Source organism: Ammospiza nelsoni, chromosome 21 (assembly GCF_027579445.1).
Source record: "Ammospiza nelsoni isolate bAmmNel1 chromosome 21, bAmmNel1.pri, whole genome shotgun sequence".
In the NCBI taxonomy this organism is placed as follows: domain Eukaryota; kingdom Metazoa; phylum Chordata; class Aves; order Passeriformes; family Passerellidae; genus Ammospiza; species Ammospiza nelsoni.
In genome coordinates, this window is record NC_080653.1 from 4,952,616 (window position 1) to 4,970,301 (window position 17,686).

Consider the following 17,686-nt stretch of genomic DNA (forward strand, 5'->3'; position numbering starts at 1 on the left):
GTTTTCAAATCAGCTGAACACACTGAATCTGGATATCCTTTAGTCAGTGACTCCAATAAAAATTGCAGCCTTGTCTCTGGTAGCTGCTCCCACTGCATGTAACAAAGTACTTTGTTTTGTTGTAGAAGTTCAAGATTCTCTGTGGTCTGGAGAATTTATAATATCAGTGTTTATGTCCTGTACAGCATCAAGCAGGCAGGCAGCCCCCAGTGACTGGATGATGTTTAATGAACAGTTAATGAACAGGATCATGGTTGGGGATACAGACAGGGAGACAGACCTCCCAATGTTTTCTTTAGTGACCTCAGAGATGGAAGAGAGAGCATACTTATTAAATCTGTACATGAGGCAAAGCTGGAACTGAATGCAAGAGTTCTGGAAGGCAGGATTAAAATTTCAAGTGATCTTGACAAATTGGTGATATAATCTGAATAAAATTACATTAAACTAATTAAGGACAACTGCAGGGCACTTTGCTTTGGCAGGAATAATTTTAACTAGCAAGTACAGGATGAGGGAATGTCAGGCTAGGAATCCTGTGGAAAAGGTAGAGAATCCCAAACTGAACAGGGATTAACAATGATGTACAGATGTCAAAAAGGCAAATCCTCAGCAGGGCAGTGGTATTCCACAGAAATATAAATAATGGATACCATAAAATAGATGTAGGCCTCTTGGAAAATCCAGAGGAGAATACCAAAAAGAAGCAGAACTATCTAACATGGCCTGAAGAAACTGCTGTTGTTTTGTTCCTAGAAGACAAAGAATGTTATTGAAGCATTTATTAAAGTATGTTGAGGAATTAAAAGTCCTTTCAATGAGAGAAGCAATAGTTTTCTACATCCATAATGAAAAAAATAAGCCATTAAGAGCTTAAATTACAGTAAAGCAGAATGAGGTTGGATACTAAGAAAAACTAACAGAACAGAGCACAAAGATTGAAATTTGTTTTCAGATGACCATGGAGACTTTCTATCTTGAGGTCTTTCAGAACAAGGCAGAAAAATTTGTGCCAACAATAATCTGTGTATAACAGATCTTTCCTTACTGGGAGGAGGAAGGATTAGGTGACTCTCACAGTCCTTCCTGGCCACTTCTGGATGTGTTCCTACTCTGGCAGGTCTGAGTGCAATAGCCTTGGTGCTATTTCTGCCTTGTCTTTGTCACACCTGTGTGCACCCCTGCTGCATTCTGGATGATTCTGATGGATCAAGGGTGTGTCCACAAACTCCCTGTGCCTGTGCAGATCAGTGCCTGACATCAAAGGTGACATCAATCTTTTTTTCCCAGGACACAATCATGCTCAGAGTATGTATAATTCCACCGGACACAGGCATTGTCTTGCTGATCAGTTGAGTCATCACATTTTCCATCTGCTGAATTATGCTTCAATCTGAGTTATTTTATCCCATGTATTACTTTATAATACCCACACAAGTGCTTCACTCAGGCAAAGGTCTCATCTATGGTCAATGAATTTTGCCATTCATGACTTCTGACTCATTTCTCATGGTTCACACAATAACACTGTCTATCATGTTTGCTGTATGTTAAACTGCTTGTGTAAGTGAGCCTTTTTTCAATTCTATTCCTTTCTGAGTTATGATTAATTTATTCCTGTTCAAATGTAAGAAATGTCCACACAATGGCTTAGAATAAAAACTTCCATAGTCCCATAAAATCTTCAGTCTGGCTCAGGTTTGCTTTGACTCCCCAGTAACAGGCATGTTACAATAACCTTAGTGATCTTATAATTTAATTTATAATAGAGGTCTTGAACTCTTACTGTTGCTAACCTCTTATCCATCTCTTTCAATTTTCCAATGTTTCTTAAATGTTTTGTATATCACAATGATCTAGGCATTTTGGGAAGCTAGAAGGAGTTTATCTAAATTATTTTTATGTTTAGATGATCTTATCAATGACTTCATTCTAGCTTCAAAAGGACACTTCATAATTCTAAAGCTCCTCAAGGTTTTATCAACCAGAACAAAGCTGCTTTTCCTTTGGTCTCTTCTTAGTATCCACATGAAAAGTGCACTTGAAAAATCCTAGAGATTGCCCTTTCAAAATTTGTTTGGTATGATTCTAACAACATTGTGACTTTTCTTTTTCAGCTAATTACTGACTTTTGGAATAAAAGTGGTGCTGAAGAGTTGAGATGGCATTTCTGTTGTGGAGCTGCAGTCTGCTTACTGATACAACAGTGCTTTTCTACCTTTTTGTGCCACAGATCCCTCTTTTGCTGCATCATTCCAGTTTTTCCCTTCCAACTGTACTAAAATCAGACTAAACTTTAATTATTCATTTTATTCTCTCTATTTTTCACCACTTCATTTATTGATTGGCTTGCATGCAGGGTGTGTATAGTTAAATAAATTATAGATATTTTCTCAGTACAGTTTCTGATGTTTTAAGTCAGGTTTGCCTAGTGGACTGGGAAGTTGAAACACAGTCCATGTGCCCACATGATTTTTGTCCAATGGATTATCCTTCTGACATGACAGTGTAAGGCTGGCATTTGCATAGCAGGTGAGCAGAGTGCAGGAGGACAGTCCTCCAAGGATTTCTTCTTTATTACAGAGAGTTCACAGGGTTGGTAAATAAAAACCTGCCCCTTACTCTTTACTTATTTCCCCCAGTGCTGCTCTGCATTGTGGCTTTCCAGTGTGCATCTGCCCCTTTTATCTTGAACAGAATTGGTGCAATGCATCCAAATAATTTATTTAGCCCTGCTTGCCTGGGAAAATCTTTAATTAACAGGCACAAAAAGTGTAGCTTTCTATTTTAAATATATTACGTTTGGTTTATAAGAACAGGACTGTTCAGATTTCAAGGGTTTTCTTCTCAAAGCCTGTCCCTCTGATAAATTGAAGGGATTATGTTTTTGTTGGCTGTCTTTGTTACCTCCATCACTGTGTTTCCAATTTATCAACATAGTTTTGAGAAATTGTTAGAATATGTTGCACTCGTAAGCACCGTGGGGAGAAAAAATATTCATTTATTACTGCTATTATGTTTGATTATATTACACATATCCAAAGGACTAAAATGAAATGTCATCTTTAATTCTCCCCTTACAGTAGACAATATCACCCTTTCTTCTCTCTTTCCAGAAACAGCTTGGAAGTCAATTCTTCATTTTCATTTTAGATCAGCCATACAGAATAAAAGCAAGTGTGCATTAGGGACACAGCAGAAATAATGGGAGGCTGGAGATGTGAGCTCTGTTTCTGGCTCTGCCTTTAGCTCTTTGCAGTCTTGAGCAAAGTCATTTGACCTCTGGTCTCCACTCTCTCAGTTTATGAAATAGGAAGACCATTTGCTTCCTACAGATGTCTCTAATAATTTCCCAGAATCATGTCTTGTCTAATCACCTGTGTTTAATATCTCCTAGGGTCTTGCAAAATCAGTGAAGGCTGAAGCAGCAAATTTTCCATGCAGCTGAAAACAAAATGCTTTTGGAAAGTTGAGACTTGAAGACTACAAAGAGCTTCTGAAGGATCTAACCCAGGCCAGGTTAGAAAGCCACTGGTGCTGTTTGGTGTTGTTAAATATTGATAAATGATCTATCTGAGCCTGTCAGGAGAAAGAAGTGTGATTGGGACAAAACCCTGAACCCTGAACCCTGCCCTCAACTCTCAGTCTGGTGCTGCAAGGAACTTTGTGCACACAGAGCTGAGGATGAGCACCTAGGTTGAGGGGAAGGGGGCTCTTACAGAACTGCTCAGTGTTTTGCTGTTCCTCTCCTTTCCTAGGTGAAGGCTGAATTTGTAGTGGTCTGTAGTCCAGCTTAGAGGGAAGAGCAGTCTCTTCTTTTACTGCTCTGCCAGGCTGAGCAGAGGTTTCCTGAGGACTGACTCTGAGCAGTGTGTCTGAAAGGCTGAACATCCCACAGTGACTTTCTGGGAGCTGTGTGCTTTTTAGGGGTGAGAGAAGGGAAGGGAAAACATTCCCTTGCTGGAGGTGAGGGGAATATAAAGGGAAGAGAGCTCAGGCTGCAGGCCTGGAGATAGAGGGCCCTGTTATGTCCATCCTTCAGGCACTGAGGGCTTTTTGTAAATATATAGTGTCTGTTTCTGAGTGGGCTTGGCATCCAGTGTTGCTGGAACAGAACTTTTAGGTCCCTTTGGGCTCAGAGAGTGCTGGTGCACTGCCTGCCCCAGCTCTGGCTCTGGGGCAGCCTGGGGAGACTGTGCTGAGCTGCAGTGCAAACTGCATCTCTGCCTCCTCGTGTGATTTGCTGCAGTGATTAATGGCAGCGGCTGTTTAAAAACCTGGTGCCTCATTTGCAGTCTAAACTTGTCTGGTTCCAGGCTCCAGCCAGGGGCTATTTATCTCTGTGTGCAGGCTCTGGAGGTGGGCACTGTGGGGGCAGGGGTAGCTGCTCACCTGTGGCTGGGGCAAATGGCAGATACAGGATACTGCATTTTCCCAGGGTCTTGTAGGGAACATTTTTTCAGCTGCAGTATCTTGCAGGGTTTGTATTGCCCTTGAGGGAAGAGGGTCTCTACCTTTGAAGAGCCCCATGGGGAGGCCCTGGGCCCCTAGAGTACCCCAGCAAGAGACTTGATTTCAGTGGTACATGATGGCTGTCTTTGGCTCACTGCACAGTGAAGGTGCAGAGGGGGTGTTGAAAGCTTGCAGGATCTGAGGGTAAAAAATTTAGAAAGACAGTTGTGTCATCTTAAAAATTAAATCCCTTCTTGAGGTGTTTGGTGCAGAGAAGTTGCTTGCCTAATCAGTGAGCTGCAACAGCCCAGGTTCCTCTGGAGCTGGGAAGGGGACACTGAGCCAGCAAAAGGGGGTTGTGACCCTGTTGCTAAATGGGGTATGTACGAGGGTTTTAAACATAGATTCAGCTGCTGTACTGAGGGGGAGCCTTGCTGCTGCCTTCCTTCTTGGGGTGTTACTGTTGCAAAACACCCACAAACAACTGCAAAATGTTTCTTCTGCAAAAATGTTCCTCCTGCCTCTTCAAGTTCAGGTCCATCCTGATAAACCAAGGGGGTCTGTGGGAAGTGGTGGCAAAGGGAGTGCTTGTGTGTGAATCATAGGCTCATGAAGGTTGGAAATGGTCTCTAAGATCATTGAGTCCAACAGTCAACCTCACACTGTCATGTTAACTACTATGTCTCCATCTGAGTGATGCTAGAATGAGCAGGATGGTGAAAGCAAGGATCACTTTCTCACTGCTTACCATGTGAATTAAATGTCTTTAAATTATTTATTTCCTATTTTATCTGTGTAACTTCTGCAGCAGAAGTTATCTGTGTTAGTGGCAGCAGACACCAACTTTGGGGTATTTCGGCAGCGAGTTCCCTTTGACCCGGCCCTCGGTTAACTGAGGAGACACATGGATTCTGCTGTGTCGGTGATCGGTTTGGGTGGGGACTGGGGCTCCCCGGGCTCTCCCTGCCCTCGGGGCGCTGCCAGCCGTGCCCGGGGCACGGCGCAGCCCCGCGGGTTCCGTGTCCCGCAGGAGCGCGGCTCGTCTGGAACCCCTCGGCAGCGGGGTCTGCAGCGAGGCCTGGCAAGGGTTAACGCCGAAGCCCCACGCCCCCTTTGACGGAGTCGGGCCAACCTCGCCAAATTTGAAAAGGCATCCGGGGCTGAGTGTGCACCCTGGGAGCATCGAGCCGCGCTGGCCCCGGACCCCCTGCGCGGGCAGCAGCCGCAGCCGCCGGGGCTCGGCCTGCCGAGGGTCGGGGCTTCCCTTTGGCAGGCGGAGCGGCCATCCCCTGTGCCCGGCACCCCTGCCCCTGCTCCCCGCTCCCGGGGCTCGTCCGTGCCGCGGGATCCCGCCGTGACCCCGGCCGGGGGAGCGCGGTGTGGCCCTGCGCCTGCCGTGCAGTGTGAGAGGGAAGGGGCAGGCGGTAGGAAAACCCCGTTCTTGCAAAAATGCAGCTCGCTCTTTTCTTGTCCTGGTGCTGCTGCCTGCACGGATGCGCGCTGGGCACTGGCTTCCTCTATCAATTCCCAGCATCAACCCTGCAGCACAACTACCCAGAGCAGAGCTCCGGCTCGCCGGGCAGCGGCTTCGCCAGTCGCCGGTGAGTAAGAGCGGGTCCGCCTCCGGGCCAGGAGGCTGCGCCCCGCCGGTGGCCCCGGGGACAAACGGGGCAGCGGTGCCTCGGAGGGTGCAGGGGGTGCTGGGCTGCTGCCCCTCGGCCAGCCGGGCTGGGCTGGGCTACCCGCATCCTCGGCGGGGTGCGGGACGCTCCCTACCTGCCCGCAGCAGTGTCCGCCTCCTGGGGGATCGAGGAGCTGAGCCTGGGTAAATGACACCCGCAGAGTGTCCCCAGCCCCGCGGGGAGGGGAAGGGGCTTTGCGGGGCTGAGCGTCCCTGCGCAATGCGCGGCCGGAGCAGGAAAACCTCCTGAGCCGGGACACGAGGGATGCCGGCAGAGGGAACTGTTATAGCCCTCGGCTGCGAGGAGAAACTTGTTCAGTTCAACAAAGGAAAGCCCTTAATTACAGATCTTTCTTCAAGAGCTGCAATTTCCAAGTAGCTGTTTAAAACTAAACCTCCCTCGCCCCACCCCAACCCCAATTTCTTATAAACTTAATATAAATCAGGTTTGATTTACTGTATCTTACTGCTTCAGTAGAGCAAACAATTTAGGCTTCTCCCCCTCCCCTCTGTTTTCTCTGGGTATTTCTCTAGAGGTGAAACAGCTGTTCAGATGAATGAGCTGCACTGTATAAAGCAAGAGAGTGGCTTAACCTGATTCCAGTTGTTCTTGAATTTCACTTTTTTTCTTTTTTTTCCCCCTTGTCATTCCCTTAAGTGGGGATTTGAGATTTAATATTCAAGGCTCGTCCATCCTGTCTCTACCTCTTTTCCTCCTCCCTTGCTAATACCTAGTCTGCGTGAGTTGTGCTGCTGTGGAGGAGGGCTTCTGTTAGCCCGGCTTACTTGGGCTGGGGTTTGGGAAAAGGCTCGGACTCTGTGGATTTCCGTGGCGGATCGGAGGTGCAGGGGCGGCACCAGCCCTGTGCCTTGCACGGGGCTCGCATATGGTGCGGATTTCCCCCCGGGGGGAGGTGGCTTTGTCCGCTGCGCTGTCAGACAGCCCTGGGGCTGCAGGGGGTGTGATGTTAAACTACAGCAACTGTCAAAGGGTTTGAAACGGCAGAAAATTATAGGAGAGTAATGGGATAAACCTATCCCAGCTGGATCTCTTCCAAGGTACCCCCTTCCCAAAGCATGAGCAGCAATGAGAACCACATGTCATTTGTCTTACATATCTATTAGCCTGCAGATCTTTGTTCAGAGCTACCACACTTACATGAGTGTGGACTCTGCTCACCAAAGACCTTCCCCAGCTCCCACTCTTGCACAGCTTTCCTATGCCTCAATGGTTTGGATAGCTGATGCTTTGTCAGGGGAATGTGTCTCTCTCCAAGTCTATAAAGTGTTGTGTAAAACCACATAAACCTGATCTAAACAATGATGCTGGGGAAAGCTGGTAGATTTTTTAGATTTATTTTTTATGTCTGATGGAACTTTGCCCTGGGAGACTCTCCCATTATAGTTTAATATAGAGGGGGAAGTAAAATACTGAAGGGAGGAAAAAATCACCAGTGGATGTTGTGAAAGAAAAATTCAAGTGCTCAGTTAAATATCGCACATTGAAGCAATCTTTGTATGTTTAATTTCCCCTTGAGTGGTGAAGTTTTGTTGTTGGCAAATGTCTAACAGCTTCACTTTCTGATGGGAAAATCTGTGTGGGAAAACTTTCCCCAGCCACAGTGTTGGACTTTTGAGGGAAGTCTCCTGCTGGGTGCAGCTTCAGGTTGGGATAGCTGGACTTTTCTGGGTTTAATATGGTCCATGACAGGAGTGAGGCTTTTTGCTCCGAGTTTGACGTTGATATTGATCTATAGGGGTGCAAAGCCTTTTTTAAAGGACTGATCAGATTAGTATAGATGGGTTTTTATGTTGTTCAGTGTCCCTTTTGCCATTGAAACAGGGGATCTTGGTAGCACCTGAATTATGTGCAGCAACAGCAGCTCCATCACAATGTAACTTTCTGGCCTCTGCTTTGGAGAGGCTGTGGAGGAGACAAGATGGTGGGAAGGTGACTGCTTTATACAGTGGCCATATAGTGGTATTAATGGCACTATATTGCCATTCCCACTTTCTCTTCTTCAACCTTCCCAGTGTGTGTGCTTTGTCCAGTGACTTCTGGCACTTTTCTGAGTCAAAAATAATCAGGGACAGAGCCTTGAAAGTTCCTGCTGCAGCTCCAGGTGTTGGTACATTGCAGCACACATTGATGGGATGCCTTACAGTGGACAGGTTTCCTTGATACAGGACACACCATCTTTCTGCAGTTGTCTTTTGATCAACAAATGATAGAGCTGTTTGTGAATCTGCTACCAATTTTCTAAAAGTTAACTTGTCATAAGAGTTGTATTTCTCCAAGGGGAGAAGTTTCTGGAGTCCTTTGTGCTGATACAGCCCTTGGTATCTAGGTTGCAGGCTGGCTCAGAGATGGGCTCCTGAAGCTGTGAGGACTGCTAACCATGTTTCCTGCCAAAAAAAATAAGGCCCTGAGCACTGTAAAAACTTTGGGGTGGTGGTGAAGGGAAATTTGGAGGAAAAAATTACTGTTATTCACATTCTTCAAAGTGAACCATGGAATACTTGTTCTAGAGTAATGATGTGTTCTTTGTTTCCCTATTTTTAATGAATATTCTAGCTTCTGGTTGGCTTCAGTTGACAGGTCTTGGTTATTAGACCAAAGAAACTTGCAGTCTATCTTTGCATGTGCTTGAATTGAACTTCTGATGTGCTGCCTGAAATCCAGGCAGCAGTGTCTGCTGGCATTGTATGGACTGCAACAGCCTCTCAATTTAGCTTGAAATTCCCATTCAGTGCATGCATTTTGAACTGTGTTAAGGCAATGAATGGGAAGTGGGCCTTACTGGAAGCATAAGAATGGAGGGGCTGCCTGCCAAGGAGAAATCTTCCTCCAAGCTCTGAGAAGCTTTGCTGACTGAGTTAAGGGAAGCTTGTTCTCATGCTGGAAGTAGCTGAGTTGTCAAGGAACACTGCTTCTGTGTTAGTTGTCTTTGGGGTTGGTGTTCTCCCAACTCCTCATTCTATTTTCCTGTACTTTCTAATTAGTCACACATTGAGTCCTTGTGAACTTAATTGTGGGAGTCTGAATAGATGCAGGGCTTAGACTAGAAACCTCTTTGGATGAGACTTGGAGGTGGCTGATAGAAAATCCCAAAACATGAACCCAAAAGCAATGTAGGATGATAATTTTTTCACTGGGATCATTACAGTACCATCACAAAAGCCCTCTGGGGTGGATGCAAGTCCAGCTGTGGCAGTGAGGTCTTCAAAACACTCCTCAGCCTAAAAGCCTGTTAATGAACATTAGAACCATGATGTTACAACTAACAGGGCTGTACAAATAGGTATTCTTATCCACATTCTACTGATAATTGCACATTTGGTCACAATAATTCCCAGTGATGCCTACAGCAGTGATGTTTCTTGAGGATGGATATGGAGAGGAAAGTAATATCTGCAATATTTGCTTGGCAGAGGCTTTGACATGGAAGGCCAGGTGGCCTTTGGTCATTTCATGTTGTGACTCAGAGCACAGCCCAGGAGAGTGAGACCTGCGTCCGAGCTGCTCCTCTGCCAATGGTTTACTCCATATCAGGGGGCAAATCCCTTTGCCATGGATTCCATGGAATAGTTAAACAGGCTCTGTGAGCTGCTTTGATGTGGGAATGATATTTAAACAGACATCAGCTTTCCAGTACTGCAGCTGAGAAACCCAAAGTGTTGTTGCTTGAAATACGTTGTCAATTATTCCTTGAGGCTCCCAGTTTCCTAACAGGTCACTTGGATGTCTGTCTCTCAAGATCAAGATGTCTGTGTGGACCTCTTGTAGGCAGATGTGTTCTGTCCAGAATAACTGCCTGTGTTGTGCCTGGCCCTACAGCTCCATCTGTGCTGGACTGGAAATGACCCTCCTCAGCACAACTGCACTGAAATGTAGCAACCTCCAGCCTCTCAGGTGAGGTTTTAGTTCTTTTAAGTAACTGTGAGTATCTTTATGTGATAGAAGCCTGTTCTTAATATTAAAAGGTCATCTATGAATAAGTATTCCTATTTATGTAGTCTGTCAGAACGCTTTCAGAATGTGTATCTAGAGTTTTCCTGGTGGATTTTTATTAATTCTCTCTTCACTAGAGACAGATGACTTGAACCTTATTTCAGCCTCAAATTCTGAACCTCTCATGACTTTTAAGAGGGTGTGGAATATAAAACTATACATATTGGCCAAATGTGGTTTTCTCTCCTTTTAGTGACAGGATCTTGCTCTCTGAGTCATTCTCTCCATCACCTAATTGTCTGCTCATTGCCTGAGGTCCCTGGTTTGCTCTGGACTGTGAGGATGTCAAGCAAACAAACTGGGATTTGTGTCACGCTGAGTCCTCTGCTCTAATTCTGCTTTGAAGTGCCTGACCCAGGTAACCAAGAGGTCAGAAGGTCTTGAGCTCATCACCAGCCCCTGGAACTCTCTGGTGTTTGTTCCCTGGGCTCTGCAGCCATATGATCTTCATCTGCCTCGTGGGGTTCAGGGCTGTGGCTTTGCAATGCAATTAGCAGTGGAGCCAATGGTAGGCTAAGGGTCTGGTGACACTGGAATGGCTTTGAAATACCAGATGTGATTGTAGCTACTGCAGTAAATTGTGTTCCTGTAGGAAATCTACTGTCCTGCCTTTCCAGCTGCTTGTGTGAAGAATTTCCCCTTAGGTAGGTTTCATTTACCAGCTCAAGGGGAAAAACAAAGGGAGCAGAAAGGCAAAACAATGGGTGCCAGTGAACTTGTGCTCCCTTTGAGAAAACTAAAAAATAAGGATTATTGAAAGAAACATTTGTTAATTTATCCAAAGTTGAGCTTGTGAGGGTGCTAAAGTGCTGGTGGAAATAGGTTAGAAATGTCACAGCTTTGCTTGGGGAGTGGTTCTGTGACACTGGGATCACAGAATATTTACTTACATCTTAGTTTTGTTGGGCTGTGTCTTGATAAAGGGGGAAAATGAAGAATAGCTTTGAGATAACGATTAAGAACTGAAAGCATGGAGTGCTTTAGGTCTTCTGGGTCAGACTCATGGACCCTTTCCTGCATCAGACCTCCAGCATGTCTGGAAATTTCACTGATTTATAAAGCATAGATGCCTTTCCTGTAGGATTATACAAAAATTCATCCAACTGCATTTCTGAAGTATACACAAAGCTCTTGACTCACTTTTAATTAGGCAGATCTAGACAGTGCTTAATATACTTCCACTCAGGCATAATGTTTATTTAGAATCTTTGAGCATACAGCCAGCCTGTGCCAACTTAGATACCACAAGGATTCTGTTGAGGGTAGTAGCTGCAAATTAGAAAAGAGGCAAATACTACTAATTTGGTTGCTGTCCTACATTTTTCATCTTTTTATATAGCTGAATAATACTAAATCTCTTGCTTAATGTAAATATGCACAATGTAGCACTTATTTGAATTAGAGTCCTTAATACTGCAGAAACCAGCAAGAGTAGGGGCTGTCTTATTGTTCCTTGCCTCCTTTTGTTTGGAGAAATGTTGTTTGTTGATGTGTAGTTTATTACATGGTTTAGGTGCTTTGGCTGCTTTTGACAAGTAATGTTTTCCTCCCCTTGGAATTGAACAGATGTGTGAGGAGCATGTTTGGGTGAAAGTATTGCCTGTAATGTTTAGGCCTTGCTGTTTGGAAATAGCTGAATCTTTTGGGGACGACCAACAAATAGGAAACTATTTCAGATTTCAGACTCCTTTTCCACTTCTAAAGCTGGGCAATCATATTTCTGGCAAAGAAAGAAGCCTCTTCTATCTGTCTAGAAATGGCTTTCACCCAGAGGGTCCCACAGTGGATGCCTCTGAGACAAAAGTTGAAGGCAATTTCTCAATGTTTCATGTTTGGAACAGGTCAATCTCCTCTTCCATATTGATGTGGTTTATCTGGGAAAGAGACTCTGCTACTCAAAATCATAGTAGCTGATTTGGAAACTGAGAAGAGATGCAATCTGTGAGATTCTCTTATTCAGGACTCTTCCCTTTGCCTCTGTGGTTTGCTTTGTGTCTCCTATCCATCCTCCCAGAGCTGAGTAAGGCTGTTCTTGTCCAGCCACCTGCCTTTGTGCTGAGCAAACAAACCATCTGTCAAAACATTAAAGCTAAAGTGAGGTACCACTGCATAGAAGGGACCAATTCATGTCCAATATTGACATCAGGTTATGTAGTCAGATGTCTTTTTAATAAATTCCACTTTTTCTGCCCCTAGGAACTGGGTGGAAGTGATATTCTCTGCAGCATTTGTGCTGCATACAGGCATGTGTTTGCTCAGAGCATCTCAGAAATGCCAGTGCAGTGAAATCATGAGGCAGGGGAGTATTCCCTGGATGTGGTTGTGTAACCAAGTTAGACTGAGTCTGTAGAGTTAAGAACAGGTCCAGTTCTGTTTCTTCTGGATGTCCCCCCACCTCTTCTGTGTATGTATGTGCACTCTGGAGAGGAGGTGTGTTTGTTGGACAAGACTCTTAATCTCTGATTTCCACTTTTTAATGGAATAAAAAGACCAAGGATGTAGAAAGAGTGTGCCTTGTAAAGGTAATGTAGGATGAGGTGTTTCAAGAAAGATGCCTGTTTTATGGAAGGACAGTTTTGGGGGTGGACTGTGAGGAAGGGGACACAGCAAATTCAGTCACAGGACCTGAGTACTGAGGTTCTTGGCCTTCTGTGTGAGAAATGGGAACAGGATGCCCTATCCCCTGTTGGATGTTAGAGCTGTTTAGAACTAAAAAAAGGCAGCTGCATAGGTGCTAAATGAACTAAATCCTCCTTTTGCCCTCTTGGGATGACCTGGTGAGAGGGAGCTGCTCAGTTAAGTCACTACACAAAACCTTATTATTTTGTGCCTGGGGTCAACGAAACCTGCTTTTTCCCTGCAGTTTTTTGCTTAGCTGCTCAGGAGTGTGGTGCTGGGAGCTCTGAGCCTGGCTGGAGCTGCTGTGCTGGGTGAGGGCAGGGGCAGAGGGGCTGGGGCTGGATGACATCACGTCTCCACGCTGGGCTCCCCTTGCCCGCGGTGCTTGCTGGGGTGTGGCAGCCCTGAACGGAAGGGCAGACATTTCTTTTTGCTGTGTGCTGCTTAGCCCTTATTAAACTCAGATGTTTCTAACCCCTTCCTCCAGGCTCTCATTATTGCTGTAAACACAGCAGAGCACAGGGAGCTTTTTCAAATCCTCCTTTGAGGCAGCAATGGGTGACAGCTCTCCCCACATGAATTTAACGCTTCAACCCAAGGGAGATTCTGCCTGTGTTTTCCCTAAAGAAAAAGACTTTTTCATCTGATGCCACTTCTCTTGTGCCTGCCTGGGGTTGCTTGACTTCCTGGCTTCCTTCTTGCCTGATTGTGTCTTGTGCTTCCCCAGAACCTGTCTGGTTTCTGCAACCCTGCACAGTGTTGGCTGTCTGGCTGCTTGTCTCATCACTGTATCTTGTTAAAATGTTGAGCTGTTTGCATTTTCAGTGGAAGTGAAAGCAATACCAGCTAAAATAAGGTTTCTGTTGTTGTGTTAAGATGAATCAAAAAGGCTCTCCTAGAAGAAACACCTAGATTTGCATGTCAGCAGGTCTGGATCTCAGCTGTGCCTGTTCCAGATTTACTGTGTGCCTCTGACAGAAAATTATATTTCAGCTTTCTGTGGAGGGAGAAGGAGAGGAGAGACTGCCATGGTAACAGGATCTTAGATGCTTCCTACCTATGAACCACAGCTTCACCCAGCATGAGCTACTGTACCCCTGTGGGGGGACTTAGGAATCCTTGGTATCTCTGAATATAACCCACTAACTTTGAGGTAAATCCAGGCTATTTATAACCTCCCTGTATGCAGTTCTCCAAGGACTATATCCATTGCAAATCTACTTAGGAGTCTCAAATATCTGTCCGTTTAATATAATTCTACTTTGAGCTGAGAAATTCTTGGCCCATTTGAGGTATCAGAGCCCCTTTGTGCATAGCATTGGCTTAGTAAAAGCTGTGTTCCTGCAAAATCTCTGATGGTCTCTGTCACATCATCTGTGTGACTTGTTCTTGTGACATTTGTGTCTCTAGTCTTGTGTTGTCCCATGCTGTAAATTGAGCTAAAGAGCTCTTGACAGAGAGCCAGACAGAGCCAGGCTATGGCAGATGTTAGGAAGGTCATTGCCATTCTGATGCTGTATTTAGTCACTGGTGCTAAGTTTCCTTTTGGAAATTTAGGCTGTCCTAAAACACTTAAAGATGAGCTACCTTGTTGCAAGATTCTCAAAATCTGGTCCCTTGAGTCTGTGGCTTGATTTAAACTGCCCTTCAAAAGTTTCTGCCATGTGGGGAGGTACAGGGAGCTTTTCTCAATTGTGATTCTATATCTCCAAGAAAACACTGATTTAATTAGTGGTCACTACAGATTTTAGGTGAACTTTTAATGCAGCTTTTAATAAACTTAGAGCTAAAATGGCAGTGCCCCTGAGAACTGAGCTGTCAGCTTGTGTCTGTCACTGGCACCAGCAGTACAGGACAGAGAAAATCTGATATGCTTAAGCTTCAGTATTTCAACATGGCAAACCCTGCTAACCTAAACACTGAGGGGGGAGCTGCATTCTTTGCTATGCCTAATCTCTGTATTTTGTTAAACATGCATTCCTGCCAGAACTTTATTGGACAGAACAATAGTGACCAGCTGGGCAAGTGACCCTGGCTTTTCTGGTCGGCCGAGGAATTCAGCATCTGAGAAGTTCAGATTCTCGTGTGCAGCTTAAAGTGATCTGGATTTAGTTGCTTTTAATTATTAGCTGGCTGATTCATAAGGCTTTGTTTTCCACCCTCTTTCCCAAGACAAAGACTGTTTCCTTAAATGCTCAATATATATTCTATAGAGCAGCACAGAGTCTGGGAACTGAGACTTGCAAGTTCTCTCTCTCTTTTCTTTCCCCTAAATAAAACGGGAATAGTAATACTTCCCTTCATGTAAAGGAGGGCTCTGGGGAGTATTTCACGAGGGTGTGGTTATATCTTAGAGGGAAAGCTACAAAATCCAAAGTACTGTACATGAATTTATGCTGAAGTTTATAATAAATCTATGAATGATAATACTTGGCTCTTGTATAAACTTCCACTCTTACAGAACAGAGATCATTGTGCTCCTTGCATACTGCGCCTCTCTGAGTCTGAATGACTGAAATTGGTCTTTGGGAGTAAGCCTTTGCCTGAGCTCTGCAGAGAGGGATTAGTTTGAAGGGGATGCTGAGGGGTGGCAGAGGGAGGTGCTGAGCAGGGCAGGCTGGACTCACCAGTAGCAGAGGGCTGGGTGATGGCTCTCCTGTCCCCAGGGTGGTTTTTGGGAGCCTGGCTGTGGGACAAACCTTTAGAAGCAGCTTTGAGCTCAGGGCACAAATACCTGTGGCAATGGGTGTGACCCATAGCACCAGCCTTGGAGCAAAGGCAGCTCTGGGCTGTGATGCTGCAAACTTCCCCTGCTCCCATCTGAAATACAGCAGAGATCAAAAAGGCAAATTGGCTTTGTAGGATGTTAGAGTGCTTGGCTTAATGCTGCTGTAAATTAGCATAACCTGCAGCAAAAGCTACAGCCTCCCTGCAGTGTATTTCAGGATACAGTACTGAGCCAAAGGGTTTAAACTATCACACAGTAAAATGCTGTCTCTGGGGCAGCTGTTACTGGAAGTCACTAATGTATATCACAAATGATACAAAAATTTTGGATTACAGAGTGCTAGGAATTCTTAGGCTGTCAGCCTGTGGATAAGCTTTGAATGAGTGTGCATTGCAAGCAGAAATAATAGGATCTCATATTGCCAAGCACTAGAAAAATACTTGAGGCCTGATACTGTAATTAAAAGTCTGCTAAAACCCTTGCAAGACCTCTGCAACCAAACCCATTGTAAATTTATTGCAAGAATCACAGCAAAATACTAATTTTCTTGGGTAATGTCCTTTGAAACAATCAAGCTCTCTAATTACGTCTGTCAGGCCTTGCCAAGTGGTTCTTGGCATCTGAACTAGAAGGTTTTCAAAGTAGCTTCTGCAAATGTCTGTGGAATTTTGCTGAAGGTAAACTTTCAGCTCCCAGGTACCATTTGGAGAAGCTGCTGCATAACTTTTAGGAAGGTTAGAGTGAAGCTGTATAGCTGTACAGTGGCTGGGAAGAGAGACGAGAAAAATGTGAATGTGGAAATTATAGAAATCATCCCAGCTTGTCTCTTGTATTGAATGCAGTTAGAAACTGGGCTGATTTGTTTTGGACATTTCAGCTGTGTCCTGGCTGAGCCTGGCAGTCATCTTGTGCTGCCTGTGTCTGGGTGATGGATTGGGTCTCAGCATCCCTGTGAAGCAAGGTTGGCTTTGCAGGGCACACTCCATGTGTGGGGGTGGTTTAGGGGCTTTTTTTATTGTTGTTTGGTTGGATTTTTTAACCAACCAGCCAAAAAACACTACCATGATGACCAACACCAAACCCCACACAAGCATTTGACTGGAATCACACACTTCCCATGGGCTTGTGGCTCAAGTGTTGCCAGTAACAGCTGGATAGGTGAGCAGGCTGTTCCCATGGACATAATTCCAGCCAGGGGAACTAGTTCAAGAGTTGTTCTGTCACTCTCTGCTCTGAGGTTCTACCAAACTTTTTGATTTGTGAATGAGAGTGGTTTCTAGTGAAACTCAAACCACTTTTTTTCTGCTGTGATGTGAGTCTGTCACAGCCATTTCATGTGATGTTCAGCACTGCAGTGTTCATATATCCCTCTACACCTCCTTAGAAATGGTTCAAGTGAATGCTGTGGCAATGGCAGCTGCTGGCTTTGCTTCCAGGGTGGCTCAGTCTGGCACCATCCTCTGCTGAGACAATGCATGGAAAGATTTCTCCAAACTGTGGTGAAAGGTGTAGAGGAAAACTCTTATGTATGTTTGTATGAGGGAGGAAAAACCACAAACAAGTTTGAGCTGTTGTGTGTGAAGGATGTTTGTGTACATACTTAGGGCAATAATAAACACAGATTATTGCTGTGTATCACTCACAGGTTTGCTGGTTTGCCCTCAGCCAGTAAAACAACAGTAAGATGTTCCCAAACTATGTAAAAGGTATGTCACCCCTTGGTAAAATTCAGGTCATAATTTCTTGTTTTCAATCAAACTTTTATCTTGCATGCTATTTGTGTCACTCTTCATTCTCTGATGGCAGGAATGTGTGTAAATAGGAGAAGAGGGAAAAAAAAGTTAATCTCTCTTTAATGGTTTTGCCTTGAATTTGCCCCAAGATTTTGTCAGTATTGTGTGTTTAATGTATTTAGTGTCAGCCACTCCTTTGCACACATAGACCCTCTCACCAGTAACTCCAGGCATTCCCATTCCCAGCAGAAGGATGAGGGATGCCTGTGAAACCTTTGCATTAGAAGTTTGGTTCACTTGTGGGCATCAGGTTGAATTTTCACCAATTTGTGGTTAAAACACTTTAAGTTGTGGATTTTTGCACTTTGCCATGGTGGAGCAGTCAGGTTGTCCTGTCCTTTTGCATCGGCAGGCAACCTCTAACTTAAACCACCACCAAATAAACCCTGCCAATCCCCATC

At 44.9% G+C, this 17,686-nt stretch overlaps 1 protein-coding gene across 1 annotated transcript in view; it reads left to right on the forward strand.

Annotated features, from left to right (window-relative positions):
• The first annotated feature begins 5,901 nt into the window (after positions 1-5,901).
• COL26A1 (collagen type XXVI alpha 1 chain) overlaps positions 5,902-17,686 on the forward strand; it is a 166,378-nt gene continuing 154,593 nt past the window's right edge. Inside the window, exon 1 of the mRNA XM_059487097.1 lies at positions 5,902-6,053. Coding sequence (XP_059343080.1) covers positions 5,902-6,053 — 152 coding nt within the window. The remainder of the gene's footprint in view (positions 6,054-17,686) is intronic.